The sequence below is a fragment of the Malurus melanocephalus genome, unplaced genomic scaffold, assembly GCF_030028575.1.
Source record: "Malurus melanocephalus ecotype Western Australia unplaced genomic scaffold, MMel_1.1 scaffold_92, whole genome shotgun sequence".
Taxonomy (NCBI): Eukaryota; Metazoa; Chordata; class Aves; order Passeriformes; family Maluridae; genus Malurus; species Malurus melanocephalus.
Genome location: NW_026623324.1, coordinates 1,367,597 through 1,389,213, shown reverse-complemented (window position 1 = coordinate 1,389,213; position 21,617 = coordinate 1,367,597). Strand labels below are relative to the sequence as shown.

At 40.0% G+C, this 21,617-nt stretch overlaps 1 protein-coding gene across 2 annotated transcripts; it reads right to left on the bottom strand.

Moving 5' to 3' along the window:
* Positions 1-54: 54 nt before the first annotated feature.
* NTPCR (nucleoside-triphosphatase, cancer-related) lies at positions 55-11,328 on the bottom strand. Of its 2 annotated transcripts, XM_057368440.1 has the most exons (5): positions 11,271-11,328; positions 8,625-8,787; positions 7,497-7,593; positions 4,584-4,793; positions 55-183 (listed from the first exon to the last, which is right to left on the bottom strand). In XM_057368440.1, exons 1-5 carry the CDS (start codon positions 11,302-11,304, stop codon positions 115-117), a joined length of 573 nt encoding a protein of 190 aa, XP_057224423.1. In that variant the 5' UTR covers positions 11,305-11,328; the 3' UTR covers positions 55-114. The 2 variants fall into 2 exon arrangements, with proteins under 2 accessions (XP_057224423.1, XP_057224424.1); XM_057368441.1 differs by lacking the exon at positions 4,584-4,793.
* Positions 11,329-21,617: the final 10,289 nt, after the last annotated feature.

The following is a 21,617-nucleotide window of genomic DNA, read 5'->3' as shown; positions in this document are numbered from 1 at the left end:
TCCAGTAAAGCCTTCAGGGGYTAAAGAAGAAACGACAGATTCTAAACCATCCACAAAATGTCGTAATGTTTTGTTGAAATAAAAGCTTTAGTGTTTACAGGAAAGAAAAGGTCTTCATTTTCTGCAGGATTCCACAGCTGCCAAGACGTCTTGCAAAATGCTGTTTCTGTTTTCCTTACTAACCTAGASAAAGAGAAATTAAAACTGATATAATTTGATGAATAGCTTCTATACTAGTGTTTACTTCAAAAATAATCAAAGCAGAAATTCAAAWGCATTTCTTTTTCAGTGCAGGAATGATGAGTGTCAAACACCTGCCTTCTTCTGCTTAACCCACAAAACTGAGAACACAGTATGCTTAACCCACAAAAGCTGCAATTGAATATTTAGTGATCTTTTTTATTTAATTACCCATGGTATTTTGCAGTATTATTCAGGGCTTGAATAACTAACAAGAATCACTCAAAGAACCAGCATGTACTTTTGTAATAATTATAAATCCTTTTCAACTACCAAATTTAACTTTCCTACTATAAAGCAAAGTTCTTATGCCTTCATTACTTGAAAGGGTTATATTCATAAAGATGACAGAACCAGTCAAAAACATCTGCAAAGAAAAAAACATTAAAACAGGCTTAGCAGTATAACTCTGTACTCTGAGAAACCTTATTAYTGCAGGAGAGAAACACCACAGAAAAGAAATAAGACTACTTGAGAAAGCTGGGATGTTCTGTAGCACACTGAGATACGCCTTTGGCTGACCAATCCATGGAAATGCTGGGCTTTAAATCCAGCATATGTGAAATTCCATGTAGTCCAGTGTCATGTTTTTTGCTGGGCCCATCTGCATTCCAGTACATACAGATGACTGTAAACTGCCAGGCAAAGTCTGGCACTTGCTAGTCAGCTCCACTGCCAGGGGCACAGATCTGGGGGGACTGTGTGGGTGTAAATTATCCCTTCCTGACAGACRGGGTCCTGATCTAGAGCCCTGTGACCCACAGGGCTGTGCATTACTCACTCACACAAAACCTGGGGAGATGACTGGGGTTGTAAAGGGGTAACAAGCAACAGCAAAGCGTCAGCAAAAGTTCACTTTAAAAAGCCTAAGAAATTTTCCCCACGGTTCAGATCCCTGCAGAGAGGGCCGGAAGAAATCAGACAAAGACACATGAGCTGAAAAAATAAGTAAGGGCATTCATATAAAGCTGTAGAAAAGCTGTTTGACAAGTAAAGAGAGACACAACACCATGCACAGCATAAAACTCTCTACCAGCAACGTTCTACCGCACTCCCTATATCTGCATTTAAGATRTGATCACAAGAGTTTGTGCCTTTCCAGTACTACAGTCAATAATAAGCAGGAGAAAGTATTACTATTATTATTTCTATTGTTAAATAGGTGACAATTCTATCCTAAGAATTTGGCACTAGGAGTCCACCACTATTTACAGTCACACACATCCTATCCAAATGCTGTAAACCAACACTGTAAAACCCACTGACAGTGGAGTCACCTACCACTGAATTCAAGACAGCAGATCAGCATGGGACTAATGAGAAAGTGACACTGAAGGAAAGAAAAAAGGTGGGAGGGGGAGGGGAGAGAGTAATGAAAGGGAAGATCTGCCTGAAAATGTCACTGTTTTTATTGACAGTCAGTCCAAGCTTTTGTAAGACAAACATAAAACCCCACAAAACCAAAGAGAGCAAGACAACAAAGAATGCTCTACAGTAAGGCTATTGAGACCCTACAGTAAACAACACAGCAGAGAKGAGCCAAACTCTAAATCTCACAGCAAGTGCACCAATATCCTGACTTTCAAAGAACCTTCTGCACATTTAATAGCTCTTCCCACTCTCACAGCCAACAAAAACAATACTACATTTTATCTATCCTTTTTCCATACCTACATGCCAGAAGTCCAGTGAGAGCAGCAGAGAGAAAGTGCCAAGTGCTGGGAAATTTTCACAACTGTTTTACAAAGGCTGCTTGATAGATATAAGTCTCCTCTTAAGATGTGGAGACATTCTGTGCAGGCAGCTTTCCCAGAGAGAACAAATCTCCCAGTATCTGTACTGAATGTACAAACAGATGGGTACRTTYTWAGACAAGGASKTGAAAATAACTGTAGATGYTGCTTATCTTAAGCATTTATGTAATTTGGAGGAAATTACCACCTAGACTCCAAGCAGGCAACTGTGGGGGACAAAAGCTTTCTTCCCCTGTTAAAAACACCATCAAGGAAACCAGTCATGTACAATCTGTTCAAATGGAGCCTTTTCTTCTTCCTATCCATTTAACTATTTTCTGTTTTAATAGGCACATGCAACCACACTTCACTAACAGGTTTCATGCAAGCAAAATTGATAGATAGGAAAATGGGAGAAAATTAGTATCTGCCAGCTGCTAAGGATAACCTGATCCTATTCATACCACTGTGTCTGCAAAACTACACAGACGCAGGCAGTGCAAGAGGAGCCTCTGTGGTTTCACTAAAAGTTCAGGTCTCAGCAAAATAGAACTGGGCAACAACAGAAAGAAATATGTTAAATATCAGAGCTCCCATCATATAGTAAATTAAACATYTGGGACCAAATGGTCAACTGCTTTTAGGGCTTCTGGGCCCATTTACACCAACAAAATATGCTTTCAAGACAGAAGGGACTGTAAAATCCCAAACAGCTGTYCTTTCATCAGAAATGTCCTAGTGACACTAGGAGCAGAATGAAAAAACTGGGATGAGCTATTTGAATGCAGCCTAACCCCATACTAAGTGACAAGGCAAGCAGAATGCTTTTGGAAGGTAGCCATCTAGTTCTGTACACTTCCAGGCACCACACAAGTTAGAAGGAAATTACAGACTGCGAGCTACTTGGGCACACTCCAGGTTTGCCCATGCCACAGCCCTTGAAGAACACAGCRGGGGACCCAGTATTTACTTCAGCTACCAACACCTCTGACTCCCCACAGGCAGGTTCTGCTGCTGCTCATGAACACATTCTAACCAGCTGGGAAAGARCATATAGTATGTCACTGGAGCAAGAGAGACAGATGCTCTCCTGTACAAGACTTCAGCTTAGCAGGTCTGTGACACCTGGGAATGATGGCAGTCTGTCGCACATTTCACATCCATGCTTTTGGTTAATGGATTCACCAGAGATCTCTATTTAATTAAAGAAACCTGCATGTCCTAATCTCAACAGCATGAACAGGATGGGTCATTTTTTTAGTARTGACCTTTTAGCTAGAGAAAACATGGCTCCATTGAAATTTACAGAAAGACTTTGCTGGCKGCAGTCAGCTCTTGARAGAAAGATGTATCAGCAGACTGATACTGCTGAAAACCCAGAGTTGAGTAGCCCGTGCCCTCTGAATATTACCTGATAAAATGAGACAGTAGAAGCCTCAAAAGCTTCCTTAAAAAGTCAGATGCTGTTTTYTAGCCCCTTGTTGCCTCCCCTGAGAGGACCAAATGCATGCACCACTCTCCTCCATGACTGCAGCCTAAGCTTTGAATGAGTGGTACTTTCAGCAAGGCTGCTCCATCCCCTCTTCCCCAGTCCTACCACTGTAAAGCAACTCATACAAAATTCACATTTCCATGCATCTCTGCTCAACAGCCTGACAATGAACACACATCAGCTTGACGGTGGAAAACCTTGCTGTTTTATCACTGAAAGGAATGGTAGTAGTWGAACACTTATGCAAAGAAAGGAATAATCTCTCATCTTTCCTCCTACAATTGCTTTAGTGTTAATTAAATCAGCATTTAATACAATAAAAAAATTAATATGATGATGGGACCCTCAATTAAAGGTGAGGAACTTCTGAGCACTGCAGTTTTTTAATCCAACTTTGAACAGGAAACAACATAAACCAAAGATGTGAGGGATGCGTTTAGCTTGTTTTTGAGGACACTTACAGATGATAAAGAAACCTCACACATGCACTCCCAGGAACAGGCAATGTTTTGCTGGGCTAAGTTTTTGAGAACCTCACTGTAACTGATCAGAAATGTACTTTGAGGCCCTAATATTTTGAAAATTATGTCTGTAAAAATAACATAATGAATTCCAGAATTGGTACACTGACTCCAGCAAACGTACACTCCATTTACAATTATCTTTTATAAATCATTCCTGCAAACTCCACTGCCTTTTTTTTTTTTTTTTTTTTTTTTCCTTGAATATGATTACTGGTAGTATTTCTGCAAGCCAGTCTGGAAAAAAACTAAAAAGCTTAAAAATTTGACTGTATTTTAGAAGATTTAACTCTTAGGAATAATGAATACTTATAAAGCAATAATACCACAGCAAAGAAACCTTTAAAACAACTRTATCATTACTTCTGCAGCCACTCACAAGCAAAGCCAGCTGTGTGAGACTGCTACAGTAAATGCCAAATGGGATTTTTTTTAATAAGGTGAACACCTGCCCATTAAGAATAAAATGGAAACTAAAAAACTTATTTCATGCACGCTACCCACAGCTATCAATTGGCAGTAAGTTTTTAAACAGAGCCAAATATAAACCAGTAACCTAGAACAGAAGGCTTTTTAAGGATATTAAATATTACTCACATTGAACACTTTAACATCTTTCCTACTTCTTATTTCTTCAACAAGATCCAGTGGCTTTCCCTTAGGTATTGGAATAGTTCCAAGCACCACAGTCTCTGAGCCAGCCAGAATTTGACGAACAGCTTGAATAAAAGCCTGGCTGAAGAGCTCCATTTTACCAATCTCATCTATGACACAAATTCTCTTCTCTGTATCACCCCCATGATTTACCTGTGGAAAAGTGCATCAAGAAAMTGTAAACAAAAAAACTAAAAACAAGCAACAGAAGCTATTTCTATGTTGATAAAAGAAGTATCTCCTAAAGAAATGAATACAACTGTCATACTGGGGGAAGTGGAAAGTCAAAGTTACTGCTGGCAAATAAGAGACTTATAAATCCATAATTTCTTTTTCAGGAYGGATTTTTGGAAGGATGAAAACAACTGTTCAGTATAAATACCAACTACAATAGGGAATACCCATTATATCAGATATCCTTTAAAGCAGAATTCTCACAATGGTCTCATATGAGCTACTTAAYTATTAAGAACTGCACTTTGCCTATGAGCAGCTCTCAAGTCATTCTGAGGGTCAGCAATTTTTTAAAACTTTATTCTTCCCACCAAATTATGCTTTTAGTGATTACATTTAATTATGTGATCAGCAGTCACACAAAACAGTTATACAAAAAAAATACTTCCATTAAATCTAGATTTGGGAGTTTCTCCTGTTGTAGTTGTGTTCAAGGAGGGTCAAAACCAGCATTTCACTCACAACAACTGGCTTTCTTCAAAGCTGGATAACAACCAAGCCATTCACAAGCTTCTCYCACATTAGAAAAGATATATTTGAGATATACCTTATTTTATAGTCCTAGCCACTGGATAGTAGGAGAGACATCATACTAGCAGTTACCCACATTTGTGGTTTGTTTGCTTTTTCCATGTAGTGAACACAGTGCCCAACAGTGTTGCGATGAAGGCTGGTGCAAGCAGCAGGGAAGTGTAGGAGAAAACAGGGCTCATTACTACTGAGGAAAAGGCAGCTTGCAAAGCAGAGGRACTCTTCAACAGAAAAAGAAGTGCACTGCCTACCCTATTTTGGTAAAAGTGACTGAGAACTCCATAATTTGTAGAAGTGAGAAGAAAATCAACTCAATTCAAAACCATTATAGATACATTAATATGTACCAATACAAGCCATTTTATACAGAAACMAAAAAAAAAGCCCAAAAATCAAAATGTTTCCCCTTATGWGGGCAAAGTATTTGCTTCTGGGAAAGTGAAAGAACTATATAACATGCATCCTAAAATCCTTTCAAGCTAAGTCCCTACTGAGTAGCTGTTTTATCTAAAATCCTTTCACAGATCAGTGAGCCAAAAAGCCAATACTAGTCACTAGGTCACATATTGAGGAAGAAAGTATTTTGCTTTGAAAAAACATTGAAGAAACTGTCAGTCCTGCCTGATAAAGTTTGCAGAACCAGAGAGATCTTCCAGGATCTATCCCATTCTCGCTGGAGGGTACAAAGCCTTAGAAGCTGAATGAACCAGTCCTCAAGTTTAAGGAGGCTCATGCCCATTCTGTGCTGCTCTCTGATCAAACCAGAACATACCTATGACTCTCCTGCCCGCATTCTTCATTTATCTCTCATTGTTTCAGTTCTCTCATCTTCCTCACTCTCCTCCTCTGTTTTGGGCCATCTACATGAGCGACCACATTCCCACCAAACCAGTAAACAGTACTTTCTATAAGSACACATGCACTGTGTGTGTGACTCTGCTGGCCCATCTGCTGTTCTTCTCTTCCCCTTTTTGTACTCGCAGAAAGCTATATAAGTAATAGAAAAAATTCAACACTGCTAACACTCTTCTACAAAGATCTCTCTTGTATTYCACCTTAATTCAGTAGTAAAAGGATTCCAAGTACAGCACTGGCTTAATGAAGTATTTTTTATTAAACTATTTATTAACATTATAAATATAGTGACAGCGAAATTTAACATATACAGATTGTCCCATTTTATTATTACTTCCTTTATCCTTTGCCCAACATCTTTGCTTCCCTACTCTGACTTCAATGTTCCTTAACAAAAACAAGAATTGGATCCTTGACCTCCTTTTTGGCCCTTGCACCTCTTTGCTATTTCTGTTCTAGCTTCACCAAAATGTCCCTTCTTCCTTGTCCCCTTGAGCTTTGGCAGTGTAGAAAAATCACTAGATGATTTTTTTAGTAGTACAGCTCAGCAGCTGTTGCACACTGTTTGTGGTATGTTATTGCCAAAATCAGCTCTGTTTTTGTTTAATTTTGGAAGGGGAGAGGTTGGAGTAAAACAGAGCAAGGAGAAGGAAACAGGCAGTGACAGAATATTAGCAAAAGGATAGGAAAAAGATTGTGTGGAAAGTCTTGTCACAACCAGAGCACATCTTCAGTAGCAAGCTAAATCCCAAATAATCAGGCTGCTATTATCAGTCTGCAGGTATTTATACAATAGTAATCAAAAATACTCGCTGGATGCAAGAAACAAATGCTTCTACAGTAWGAAGATGGGAATCAAAAGAGGAGAAAAAAAAAGACTGTAAAACAGAGCAGCAGCAAAAGCCTTTTTCTCTGACCCATTGATTCCATGCAGATCTCCATGGTAAGCCACTCATGTAATTTGTTTGCTTTCCAGTAGGAGACAGTGGAATGGAAGAAACTTCCTACCTGCTGCCACTTCAGCCCAAGGAGGTCCTGTTCACAGGATTGTAATCTCTAAAAACACCACAATAATGACAAGAGAACAAGCCAGATTTGCCCCTCCAGGTTCCTGACCCTGAGGTCAATCAGAATCAGCAATACTCAAGAAATAAGCCATTTATTAATATCAAAAACTAGCTCTAGAAGGATCTTCCAGTAACATACATTTATCAGCAGCTTTCATAGAATACTCACATTTCTCAGCATAGGTAGAACCAACTGCTCAAACGAAACAAGGTCTACAACATATTGTCCGACCCGATATTCACGTCTTGAAGCAGAAGAATCAGAACTGGGGCAAAAAAAAAAATGCAATTCCTTCTAAGTACTGAGTTTAATGAGGATCARCTGCAGTAATTTCAAGTGAATTTATAAGAAGTTACCTAAATAAATCAAATCTTCTTAATTCTTCTTAAAAAGGAAGAAACTCTAAACCATGCATTAAGTCATACTGCAGATAGTTTGCTGTTAGAAATATACCATATGCATCCTTCACAACTATGCAAGCTCAAATTTCAACAGCGTATGGAAAGACAAGGGCATCTGAAAATTWGCACAGATATTTACACTGAAATCAAAACTCATGTCTGTAGTTCAGATCTTTGGATTTCTTAATGTCACACTACATTCAGCATCATAGCAGTAGCCCAGATCTCAATATGGGCTGCAAAACCCTTAAACAATCTTGGAAGAATACTCAGTTTGCATGTGCTGTACCACACTGGGCTAGGCGAACTTCTGTTATTAGCAGAATGCAAATTATTTTTTATCACATCAACTCTGTGTGAATGAGGTGCTAAGGTCACACCTGGACATGGACTAAGAATGCAAATCTWAGTCTAATGAGCCAGGAGAGACTGTGAGCCTCTCTGCATTTCAGAGGCAYCCTCTGGGGCTCTGAAACTCCTTCTTTTCTTAAAATTCACAGGCAAGTTTTGYAGGCCAGTCAAACATTCTTTAAAACAATGTTATATGCAATTTCCCTTTTCATTTTCCACTTCTGTGTCCACAAATTAGCTAGAGGAAACACAAAACTCTTCCTCCCTGMCCACAGTAAGGTGCTTACTTGACCTCACAGTAAAAGCCTCAGCAGTGCTTCCTCTTTATCTGGTGTAAAACAGCCAGTAAGGGAGAATACCGCTGCCTTTCAACATTGCACGGTGCATCAGAGACATGCCTACATATATAATATGTTGTATGTGTCAGCCAGGACACAAAAACCTGCCCATGAAAGCCATGTGTGCTGGAAATGACCTTCTGGAGCAACATTTAATATGCCAAAGGACTGAAGCAGACAGTTTACAATTATTAAAAACTCAGTACCTGACTCTAGATAAAGGTCCTCGGTTTCCAGACAGAGTGACAACATCAAATCCTGTTCTCCTGCCACCTTCTCTRACCTCCTGTGTGTAAAATCCATCAATAGGAATGCCTGAGGATTTTAGAGCTTGAGTGACTTTCTGTATCAAAGTAGTCTTTCCAACCCCTAAAAATAAAGAAGAAAAAAAGCACACAGCATTTATCTTCTTCTGCACTAAAAGCCCATTTTTTTTAAATGCCACAGTAATGATTCAGTTCAGAAGGAACATTGTTTACTTTTGAAGTTTGCAAATTACTTTTTCTAAATGATAGGACAGAACAGAAGCATCTTTTAAAAGTTCATCCTGTACTGACACCATGAAGTTTTATTAGTCTTTAAGAAGGCATAACAGAATGGTACAAATATCCCACGCTTCCAATTAATTGATCAGCTTAGATGAATGCATGAGCAGGTCACAAAACTTACCACAAGGCTGGTAAACACATGAGGATCTTACTGGTACTGATATCCAAGCTTRCTGGAAGACTGACTGATGATCTCCCTTCCTACCACTGATATTCACTGTTTTGTAAGAACAGAGATAAGTTCCCTCCTTTTTTAGATCAAAAGGTAAAAGCTGACTGCTATTACCAGAAACCTAACTGGTGTCCTAGAAATCAGAAGCACTCAGAGGCTGTACATGGCAAAAGGTAGTCTCAATRACAGAAAAATGTTTCTTCATGTAACTGAATCAAGAAACATTTTGACTAAATATGGGGAAAAGCTTTTCTGTTGTGAAGCCAATGAAGCCCTGAAACAGGTAWCCCAGAAAGGCTATGCAGTCTTCACATACTCTSAGGTTTTCAAGAYATGACTGGATAAAGCACTGAGCAACATAGTCTAGCCTCACAGCTGATCCTCCTTTATACCTCCTGAAGTCCCTTTTTACATGGTTTATCCTCTGACCTCGTAATTAATTTTCGTACCCTAAAACAGGTCCTTAAAATTCTCACYACCTGATATCTCCTTGCACRGTCTGATGCATTTTCTACAATGTGAACATTAGTCCTCCTCAGACATCCTTTTAATTCTTCCCCTTTGTCAAGAGATGTATGGTGGCAATCTCCTTTTAAACTCACATTTACAGCCTCTCACAAAATTTAGCACTATCACTTCATTTTTAATAACTGCTCTAAAAAGTTCAGACAACAGAAGATAATCCTGCAGAATAACCCTTCAAATTCCTGGCAATGAGGAACACAAACAAAACGTGAGATGCCTAAAGATGCCAACATAAATCATTTCAACATGCATACACCAAATTTCTTCTTTAGACTTTATCCAGATTTAGGAACTGCTTTCCTAATGGCCAATACCAACAACAAAATATTCTGTAGCTTCAAGGGCATCGAGTCAAACTCCTAAGTAAACTTTCCAAATTCTAAGAAAAGGGCTCCCTGGCAGCTGAACAACAAAAAAAAGACAAATGCAACACCCTCGGTACCTAATATCTTTTCAAGGCCTTATCTCCTGTAAATGAATTTACAATAATTTTGCTAAGTGGATTTGCTATCTCTATTTTGTTTACATCTTTTCAGCAAACTGCCAAAGAAAGCTAGTGATTCAAACTAAGTTTAAGAAAGTTTGAAGTTATACATGGAGCTAACCAAAACAGCACACTGAATTTCAGATAAACTAAGAGAAAAGGCCTTGACCAAGCAGCCCTAACCTCTGCATCTCCTGAAGGACTGTCTTCATTCAACGGATGGAAACCCTGAGTGAAGCGGGTGGAATGTATTCCTACCTCTGCCTAGCAGCAGCATTTTAAATTAATGCCAGTCAAAACAAGCATCTGCAAGAGGTTCACAAAAAGGATTATCAGACCCACTGCTTTTCTCCCACACCACAAAGGAAAGCTTTGCTATCATAACAGCTGGTTAATTTCTTTATCAACCATAGAATTCGACCCTCATACTGTCCCACTCGGCCTCCACAATAATCAGACTCCTTTACCAAGACAAACTACTCCACTGCTTCAGTCAAGGCCTGCCYATCCGGGACGCCAATTATTACCTACACCTGCACATCACTGAGGCTGAAGTRCTAAATCACTACAACTAAATTACAGGAAAGATGAGCTCTCAGAAATTATTAATGACTGCAGTTTACAATGAAGCAGGATTAATTGTCCAGGTGCTTTTTTCCCCCAACACTCTACTCCACGGCAGCAGCCAGGGAAAAAGCAATAGCGCCTGTACAAGTACATGCCTTGGAGGGCTGGGTGGAGAGATAAAATAGCCTTTCATTAGTGACGAACTAATTAGTTCAGTATCTCTGACCTAAGCACTGGGCAGGGGGGGCTCCGGGCCGGCAGCCGCGGTGCCTCGGTTAATGCCGGGCCCCGCTGCAGCTGGAGGCGCTCCCGGGGTTCCCTCACACCCGGACCAGGGCCCGGTAGCAGCCGCCGTTCCCCGGCTCTAAGCGCCTCACAGCGCCGCCGGACCTGCGCAGGGCCGAGGGCCGGGCCGGGCCGGGCCAAGGAAAGCCAAGTTAGTAAGCTAAGCTAAGCTAAGCTAAGCTAAACTAAGCTAAGCTAAGCTAAACCAGGCTGTGTCCCAAGGCATCCCGTCAGCCACACCAGCTCCCCGGGCTCCGCCTTCCCGCATTACCTGGGGGTCCCGTGAGAAACACGTGCTTGGACATGGTGGGGGCCGCGCTGCGCGCTCCGCCCCCGGCCCGGCCCCGCTCCACCCTCGCCCAGAGCTCCGCCCCCGGCCCGGCCCCGCTCCGCCCCCGGGAGGAGGGCTCCAAAGCCGGGGCGGGCGGTGCCCCCGAGGCCGCGGGCGCGACGGGCCCTGCCCGGCCTGAGGCCGTCTCGGAGGTGGGGCSCAGGGAGAGRCTGGTRATTRCCGGAGGTTGSRAGCGATTTAAGGTTMGGGAAGAAGGGGAAAWATACAATTCATTTACTAGTTCAGGSCAGCGTTTTCTTTTTCCAGTTAGCTTGACCTATTACATGTCTGAGTCATTAATACAATAATGGAATGTTAAGGTGTTGGAATAACCTTAAACATCASTCCAAGTCCCCCTGCCATGGGCAGGGACACCTCCCACAAGATCAGRTTGCTCAAWGCCCCATCCAACCTGGCTTTGAACACTGCCAGGGYTGGGGCATCCACAGCCTCCCTGRGCAACCTGTTCCAGTGTCTCACCAYCCTCAAGGTGAAAAATTWCTTCCTAATATCTAACCTAACTTTTCTCACTTTCAGTTTGTACCCATTACTCCTTGTCCCATCACTACAGTTCCTGATAAAGAATCCCTCTCTGGCATCCCTGTATCCCCCTYCAGATAATTGGAAGGTTGCCGTGAGGTCTCCACACAACTTTCTCCAGGCTGAAGAGACCCAACTTTTTCAGCMTGTCTTGGGAGGGAAGGTGCTTCAGTCATCTTACCAACTTCACAGCCTCTTCTGGCCCTGCTCCAACAGTTCCTATGTTCTTKTTATGTTGGGGACACCMGAACTGTACRCAGTTCTCCAGGTGGGGACTCACAAGTGCAGAGATTTAATAATATGTTCTCCCTACAGCTTTTTATCTGTTTCAAGTAAGCAACATGCTCCTGGGTGTGCCAGTTCAATTAAACCAGTCAATTAAAAGATGAATAGTTTGTCCGATAACTCAATGCAGACAGCAAATGTAACTTTGATTACAAAGSGGGGTTGGTATACAGGCAGGGGGTTGTTACAAAGCTAAGCAAACTGGGTCACAAATAGGAAGGTCTGGCAGATTTAACAAAGGCTTATCGATATCTGCATCCCATCCCAAGGCATGTAGCCTCCTTATTTGTTTAGACTTGGATGACAGGGAGCAGTAAGGAAGCAGGGAAAAGGATTTTTGTGGGGAAGACTRTGGTGCACATGCTTCTCTCTGGGTCAAGTAATGCCCTGATGCCAAGGCATACTGATTCCTGCCTGGCCATAGGCACCAAAATGGTTACCCAAAAAATACTGGACTATGAAAGGGATACATCCCAATTTCTGCTTGCTTCAGCTAGACTGGATCACTTCAGGTTCAGCCCATTTTTGTTAGGCTTTCATTTTCAGTAATTTCTGAAGGAGTTAAAGGTTATTTGTCATTTTAACAAAGATAATGAGTATCCTTGTCAACCAGATGAAATGTGCACATCAGCAGGTAGAGTGTACCTCACAGTAGATGGGTATTTCCATATATTGAGCAAAATATCTTTGATCTGTGCATCACATATAGCCACTCTTCCTTATATTTTTTTATGTTCTTAGAAGGATGAAGAGAAACCCTCTATTGAGTGACTCTGCATCTTTAAAACATACAATACTTTCAGGTCAGCTAGAACTGAAATCTGTGCAGATTGGTGGGTTATCCAACAATGTGAAGSATGCAACCAGCTATTTCCCTGCATAATAAGGGTACCTTGTACCACTACATTTTTGGCTTCTGAGGAATTAAAAAGTCTGTTTCAGTTTCCAGTTACAGTCCAGTTAAGGGTCAGCACTCTTGTGCAGTAGAAATTATCACCGCTTTCAGGATCAGAAATTGCAACAAAGAGATGTTTAGAGATGGGGTTAATGAATTACATATTAGGTCCCTTGGGTGGCATGCAGAAACAGACCTGATGCCTAGGAATCTCAAGGCAGTGTGGAGGGAAACTTGCCGGTAGGAAACAGGAATGYTCAGAAACAGTCCTTACCCCTCATCCTGGTGCAATGTTTCAGTGTTAGAGGAACATTTCTCTTCAGTGGGACTTTATAAATCAGGACCTTTCACAGCTGTTCTACAATTGTAGATGAAACACTTCTGTTTTACGTGATAGACTGTTTAGTCAGATAGTAGGAGACATGCATCTTCTTCAACTGCAGCCTCATGGGAGCTGAAATCCATGTTGTCCATTTGCCAGGAGAACATCCTTATAAGCAGATTCACAGGCTATTCCTGTTAAGGTTGAGATGCGTTCAAGCTGATCAGGCCAGGCAGGGCATAGTTAAGATGTTAATGTGGAGGAAGGGAGACCTAGTTTCTGCCCTCACCAACATTATATAGTTACTGGATATATTGCATATAATCAATTCACTGGGTATGTTACATATAATCAGTACATTTCTGTTTTACATAAAATGTGGGGAGACATCTGGGGCAAAACTCAAGTATCACTTCCAAGCAGACCAGGGAATTGTTCTTACCACACTTAAGAACATCTGTACCTTTCTTTGGCCTAACTGCTTCACAGGATCTGCCCATAGGTAATTTCAGAGGGCAGATTGTAACTCCAAATACTTGTTTGCTTGTTCTCTGCTTTCACTGGTGTTCAGATTAAGTCAATTTATCTTTGTCTTAAACATAATGACTTTTATTTTGCATTTCACAGGGGTACTGGGGAATATGTTTCATGCTTAAATACTAAATTAAAAATTCTTGACAAATCTGGCGTACTTCTTGGGGGTTTGGAGGGTCAAGAAATAACAAAGACAGCTTCCCTTGTCATCTAAAATGAAAACTGCATTTTCATAGTTTACATTCTAGTACTCTGTTTTGGTGGCTTTTTATGATCAATGATATTGTGATGTTAACTTATAGCTTCTTGAGGGTGTTTGTCAGGCACCTTTAATCTAAAGAGAGAGCAACATAGAAGAACTTCATGTTTTAATGGACTATTAACACTAGAACAACACATTACAGCTGGCTACTTCACCCTTGCCCCAAACTTCCTGTGCAGAGCTTACCATGATTGATTTTACAGGTAGGTTTTCTGTATAATATTAAACTATTTCAGTCTTTTGGCTGGTCTCCGAGGCAGACCACATAAAGAGACCCAGACAATGCTGTTTTGTTCAATGTAGAATTTTACCAGATTTTACAAATCAACCTTTTTTCTTTCAGAAGTGTGTGTGGAGAACTTTAAGGCCACCGCTACAATTGGAGAGAACCCTTGTTTTCTGGTATTCTAAGAACTATTCAATCCCCTTTATAGATACAGCACTCTCAGAGTTATTTCGCTGTGTGGTTAAGACCTTTGTCTTGCAAAGAGATGTGTGAGCAAAGTAGTTGCAGCAACAGAGTTTAAATTAGTATTTCACTTTAATTTCCATGTGATTTCTACTAGAAAATGTTTTGTCTTTCTGGATGCTCTGTATAGGTTGAAGTAATTTGAAAGCATGAAAGCCATGAAGTAGTTATGCCAGTTGTGCTTTTGTAGAGTTTTGCTGTWAATTGGACCTTATGTTTGCTAAATTACCTGGAATTTTTATGTGTATTTTGACAARGATCCCTTTGATATATTTATTCYGTAATCAGGRACTGCATAGAAGATGCAGATTGTTCAAGAAGCATAAGCTGCAGGGCACAAGTTTCTTCTTTGTGGTTATATGCTGGAACTAGTAGGCTTTGTAGTCAGCCTGTTTSCTCTCCTGATTTGGGTATTTTTGCATTCTTGGCTGGAGATGTTTAGTTGAAGTAAGAAGAATCAGCACATACCTAGTAATGCAGATAACTCTAAAAGCAAATAGGTAAGTGAATTTTATTCCTTCCAGAATAAGGAGAGAAGAACCCAGCTTTTCTTCTTCCAGTATGGGTAACTTAATTAGTAGTAATCTATTCCTAAAAAGTTCCCAGTTCAAAATATTTTCCTGGCCAATAACGTAAACTCTGGCTAACGTAAACGTAAGCCTAGGTGACAGTCTGTAAAATTCAATTCATGCTGAATTGAATTGTAYGACTGGGCAAGGCCATGAAAAAACYATTTGCAAAAAAACCCCTTCTGCAGTTCCAGGGGCAGGCTGTGATTCTGGGTRACCTGTGGAGACCTTGGAAGGAGCTGCCAATCATTGTTATGAACTGTTAGCTAAGCCTGGGGAAGCTTGCATTTATTGCTGGATGTTGACTAAAAAAAAAAAAATTGGATAGAGTCCTAAACCTTTATGTTGAATGGGGTAAAATTAATTAACTGCAAGTTTCCAGACCAGTGACTAAGAAAAGAGGCCATTTATGATATTTATGGTATTCCCTAGAGTAGAAGCTGGAAGGAATGAGAGTGTAATCTACCATCTCTGACCTGCCTCACTAGGCAGGAGTTTATATTTTCAGCACTCTGCCTSAAGGTGGGCAAAGTAGCTTGTTACAGTTTTAGCCCTCAGTTTATCTGGTGTTGGGTTTTGGAGTTTTCCCCCTCATAGAAGAGGGAATGGTTAAATTGAAACCCTTTTCTTTCTCTCCAGTGGAACTTGTATTTTTGATTCACAGAACCTCAAACTGGTATAGCATTTTTCTTACATTGTGATAAGGAAGTACACTTTAAAAAAAAATAACACTTCATATGAGAGAGTTCCTTATATTGTCCTTGTTCCCCCCTGCAGAGAATTCTCCTGCTCACAGATTGTGGGTCTACTGTACACCACTGGCCATCTAATGATATTAGTGATGGCATTTCAGAGTTGACTTTTGTTTTGCCTGTGGAGTAGTCATGGCATCAGCAGGCGTCTGTGAGTAAGTATTGAGCATCTACAGCCTGACAGTCTTCAAACTTCCCAGAGAGATAAGCCACTAGCTACATGTGGAGCTTCCTCTAGATGAAAACTGGGGTCCTCCTTTTATCACAGGTTTACCTATAGATCTTTTATTTTGTGGGTCATGCAGCAGAAATCGTTTATGTTCCATCAGTGGTTGTGTCATCCARAACAGAAGAAATTCCTGAAAGTATTTCCTGGAAATAGATAGAAGAAATAAATACATCAAATGTTATAAATACCCAAATAAGGGAGTTGGGGAATATTTGTGAAATTGGATTTACTATTGTAAACAACTGAGAACAACCAAMATTCAAAGAACATAGTCCTCTGTGTCTCCAAGCACAGTGTGTTGGACCTGCTGGGCAATTGCAGCCAGAGTGGAAAAGTAAAAAATCTATTCAGTTGCTACAAWTTTTTTTAAATGTACATGTCTGGATATAAGAGGAAGACCATTTTAATGATCTGATGGGAATTATGCAGCATAAACAGGATCCTTTTTAGGCAGGAGGGAAGTCACATAGAGCTCAACTCACAGTGCAAATCCATAGGAAAAGAGATTTCATTGTTTCCATTCTCAATGAAATATCTTGCTTGTTTGCTCTTCTGGTCTCCCACCTCCTACTTCTTGAAAAAGATAGTCTCCCTGAAACTGCATAACGTTTTATATGGTACTCTTGTAGTTTTACTAAAAATAAATTCGCTTTGAAAAAAATCCAGCTTGGTTTGTTGTGGGATGAAAAAAAAAAAATTACTGTGTTATCTGTTATTTTGACAGGGATGCTGACCTGAAAATTTCAAATTTCAACTAAATTCTATCAGATTTCAATGGAATAATCTGCAATTGAGGAAGAAAATTGCAAAAGAGAATAAATTTAATTGTATTGCTAAATTTTTCAATGCCTTTTTCAAGGTGTAACAGTTTTGTCAAGCAAATGTCATTCTTGTGGTTGTTGATTTAAATAGGCAGGAATATAAGTGCCTTTCTGTACTACTTTGTGTGACAGTTGGCAGAATACAAACTGCTTTACTAAAAAGTACATTAGGCAGTAGTTCCTACAARGCAGTTCAGAAAAACCATAGGAAGAAATGAATATAAAAGTCACAGGAAAGTGAAGCAAATTATCTCCCACTGGGGCTGAGAGAAYACAAGGAAAAGCTAAGCCAGTCTGACAAGCTGTAGATACATATATATTTAGGAGAATACAATTTTCAGATTTATACTCCTCAGAGATGCTCTTTATTTGGTTAACAGCTTTYATTCATAAAGGATGCAGTGGTGAGCCCTGCAGTACACTGATGGACAAGTGTAAGGATGTTCCAGCAAGGCCTTCATGTCTTTGGTACCTGCATGGAAGAGGGCAAATATGGAATGATCATGTAGGCTGTAAATGCAGTGTACCTATTACATACACAGATGATTGGCCATGCAGGTCAGCACAACAGAAAACACTGCATCAACAATAGCAATGGATTCATCCTGTTCCCCTCCCTGGCTGATCAGCGTAAGCGCCCTTTAATAGAGAATGGGCATACCCCATGTGTATTGTCACGGCTTGTGAATGGTACTCCCCACTTCAGTGGCCCCACTGAGACTTTCCAAACCTCACTGCTGCTCTCTCGCTCCCCCCATGTCGTCCTGCCTTTCTGCTGCTGCAGGATGGAGTTGAGAATTGGAGGCACAGAAGGCAAAGATCATGGATTGAGATAAGAACATTTTACTGTAAACAGCAGTGAGATAAGAAAATGAACAGTAACAGCAACAATAATAAAAAGTATACAAAAAGAGAGAATGATTCATATGCAAAAAATGCTTTCTGCAGACCCCAGGACAAAGAACATGGGACAGCTTCCCCACTTCTCCCCCCATCCCTCCCCCCTACCATATTTTTTCAACAGGAAGGACCCCATTCTCCCAGAAGAGCAAGTGAATTCCTTTYCTAAGGCTGGCAATGATGTGAGGTGGTATAGAATAACATCAGAGTCCTGGCTGAGCCCCCTCAGCCACATCCCTCCTGGCTACTGCAAAAATTAGCCCTGTCCTGCCCAAAACCASGACTATATATACATATCTATACACAATATGGATTCATCCAGATCCATTTCATGCAACAWGAACAGGACAACCAGGGAATCAGACCCAGCCAGGATGGTTTTGTGAAAGGCAGGTCCTRCTTGACCAACCTGATCTGCTCCTGTGACCAGCTGACCCATTTGTTGGATGAGGGAAAGGCTGTGGATGTTGTCTACCTAKGAAAAAGTTTTTCACAGAAAGAGTTGTCAAGCATTGAAACAGACTGCCCAGGGAAGTGGTGGAGTCATCATGTTCAGAAAACACCTGGTTATGGCATTTTAGGACATGTTTTAATATTGACGGTGGTGGTGGTGGTGCTAGGTTGATGGTTCGACTTGATCTTAAAGGTCTGTTCCAACCTTAACAATTCTATGAATTTGTAATTTTTGCCATTCAGCTTTTCTTCTATTCTGAATAATTTTGCATCAGCTGCAATGTTTGTCACTTCACTATCTACTCTTCTCTATATAACTTGTGATGAAGTGGAACTAAATAGCCCCTAGTATAGATGCAGATAGACATCTGGTGTTGAACTTCATCATTATGAACAATGTTCATTTGCCCCTACATTTTCTTTCTTGTATTTTATGCAATTATTTATCCGTAGTAAGATTATTCCTTTGCAGTTTGGATCTTCAAAGSCCTTAGGTGGATGGACTTTCAAAGGACTGTTRGAAACCCAAATGAACTTTGACATTYGGATAATCTGTTTCCACATGCTCTAATAAAATCTAGGAGATCTGTGAAGCRTGACTGGTTTCTTGCCAGGATCAGACATCACATTTTTGTAGTAAGTCTCCARACATGGATATGTCAATAGGTTGATTCTTGCTGACAATGAGGAAAAGCAAGTTATGTGCCTGGTCCATCAGYTTCAAGAATTTAATTTCTCAGACACTTAGTATCCCATTTGTTTTTTAAATGAGTTATTACTTTCAAAAGTTATTACGTCTGAAGAAAAGGAGAGACAGCATAACTGCAAAATCTAATTTCCTTAAAACAGGAAGTTTCCAACTTTTCCAGCCTTATTCAAACTAGTGATATCTTGAAATTACTTCAGTTAGATTTTATTATCCAGTAAGATACTAATCAGCATAAATGAAGTTGTCGGAAGGCTACATTAAAAACTGCAATAAATAGTTTCCTTGTTCTGTTGTGTATTCAGTTTAGATTAAAGCTTTTGATCATTCAGGGTCAGCAGAGACCATCGTGGACATGTACTCTTGTCTGTGTTATATCAGATGCCATAAAATAGTACCCATTTATTCTGTGTGAAGCCTAATGCATTGTGGCCATTTGAGAGTTTATCTTACAGAAAGCTGTTTAAGTGGAGTGCTGAGGAACCTACCAACACATTTCAAYAGGAATGCTCAGTAGTTTATTACCTCCATTTAAAATTTGCATTTCTCTTTCTGGTCAGATTTTTCTAGATTTGGATTTCAGCAGTGAATCTTGTTATGTCTTTGTCTGTTTTAGAARCTTGACATTGTTCTACAAATCTGATACTATGTGTACTTACATTTGTGTCACCATCAAAAAAATGCCTGTACGTTTCTCTCATTACATCTTCTTCTTCACCCTTGGTGTTAAAGGGACATCCTGTACCCCTGTTCTTATTATAAGAACAAACACRTTTTCCAAAGAAAATTGAGTCGCTTGTAGTTGCTTGTCTATTCCTTCTTTGTCTGCCAAGAAAAGAACGAAAGAAGTTGTGCCTGCTGGCTGAATAAATTCCTCGTAGTGCCACTTACGTTTTTGCCCTGCCACAATGAGGAAAGTCACAGAGTAAACAAACAGTCTCTCCKGTGCTAAAATCTATACAATCTCTGGCATGGCTGTCAATGAAGTATTGCTTGATGTGAAAAACAAAACCCTATTTCAGCATTAGCAGTTAATGGTATTGACATTGCTGAATAGCCAATTCAGCTCAATATAACTGAGAAGAAATGTATTTTGAGCAATCAGATGGATGAAATTCATTTTTTMAATGATAAAACCATCTTCATGGTTAYCATTTTCTTTAGTTACCATTTTTTYAYCATGTGTTTTTTTAGCATAGCAACATTTGTCATGTTACTGGCAATGTAGTTAATTTTAATTTCTCCTATAAACCCTTGCAGAAGGCTGTGTATAATTCTGTTTGTGTCATTATGAATTCTGATTCATCAGTTTAGATTGTTGTTCTGAAGTCTTGGTTGCTGGAAACATGGTTTTCCTCCTTGCCAGGAACCGATGATTTGTTTTCTTCCCAGAAGAAAAGCTTGTTATTTACTTGTTTGTAATATGTGTTTTGTCTGCCTGACTGATATTTGGAGTCCATTTGTAGCTTAGGTGTTTTTTCAAGTAAAAATCCTTCATTARTGAAGCAAATGGATCAACACCAAGTGGATAGACTCAGCAAGGCAAAGCATTTAATGTTTAAAATGTAATAAAGGGTGGATCTCTGCCTCATGACCTTGCATCAGAGGCTGGCGATCATTCTGCAAACACTTAAGTTTGTGTTCAGCCTTGCTACTGTTACGTGTTCGTGGACCAGCAATGTCATGGCCTGTTCTTAGGGGTGGTGGAAGGCTCCTTCCTTATMATTTAATTAGAGATACCTACTTTTGTCTTAGAGACTTTTCCCCATTTATTATGATTCCTATTTCATGGGGAGTGGGGTGTATGGAAATCGGTGTTAACCTTGAATGAAATCTAATTGTTGGAAATTAAATTTTGGAAAGTAGCATCTAAAGATCACCTGAGCAATCTGGTGTCAAAAGGAAAGCTGACTGCTCTGACTTGTTAAGTTAGTGTGAGATTATGGGACAAAAGTACCTTTCTTAATTAGGGAGACCACGAAAGGAAGGAAGCATGGAGGTGGGGGAAACAGTTAAGGCTCATAAAGATGCTCTCTTATCCCTCCATCATAAGTCTTTTTACCAAATTAAAACATCAGACTACTGTTGTGCTGAATGAACAGCAAGACCTAATCTTTCTGTATTCTTCTCCTGAGTTCCTAACCTGATGCTGCATCTTTATAAGTTAGTTGGTTGGTTGGTTGGTGGTGCATAATTTTCGTATTACCTTTCTTCTGTTGCAGAAGTCCTGAGTTTGCTCCTGTTGTCTCTGTGGGGTGTCCCGTTCTTTTCCACCTTTTTTAAAAACCCACTTATGTAAATAAGCATGATGGGATTAAGTCAGAAACAAATTGAATTAAAGGGGGTAGTTGAACCTAGTGAGAATTACCCGGATACACTTAAAATATAAATGTTATTCTATAAATGCTTTTTGTTCATGTTATTTGATTTTAAATCATTTTTTTTTTACATTGGGTACCATTTAAAAGGTAGCAATTAGCAACTATTTTATGTAATGTACCTGGAAACAGCTCTGTCAGATTTGAACTGACTGGTTGCTAATGTTTCAGA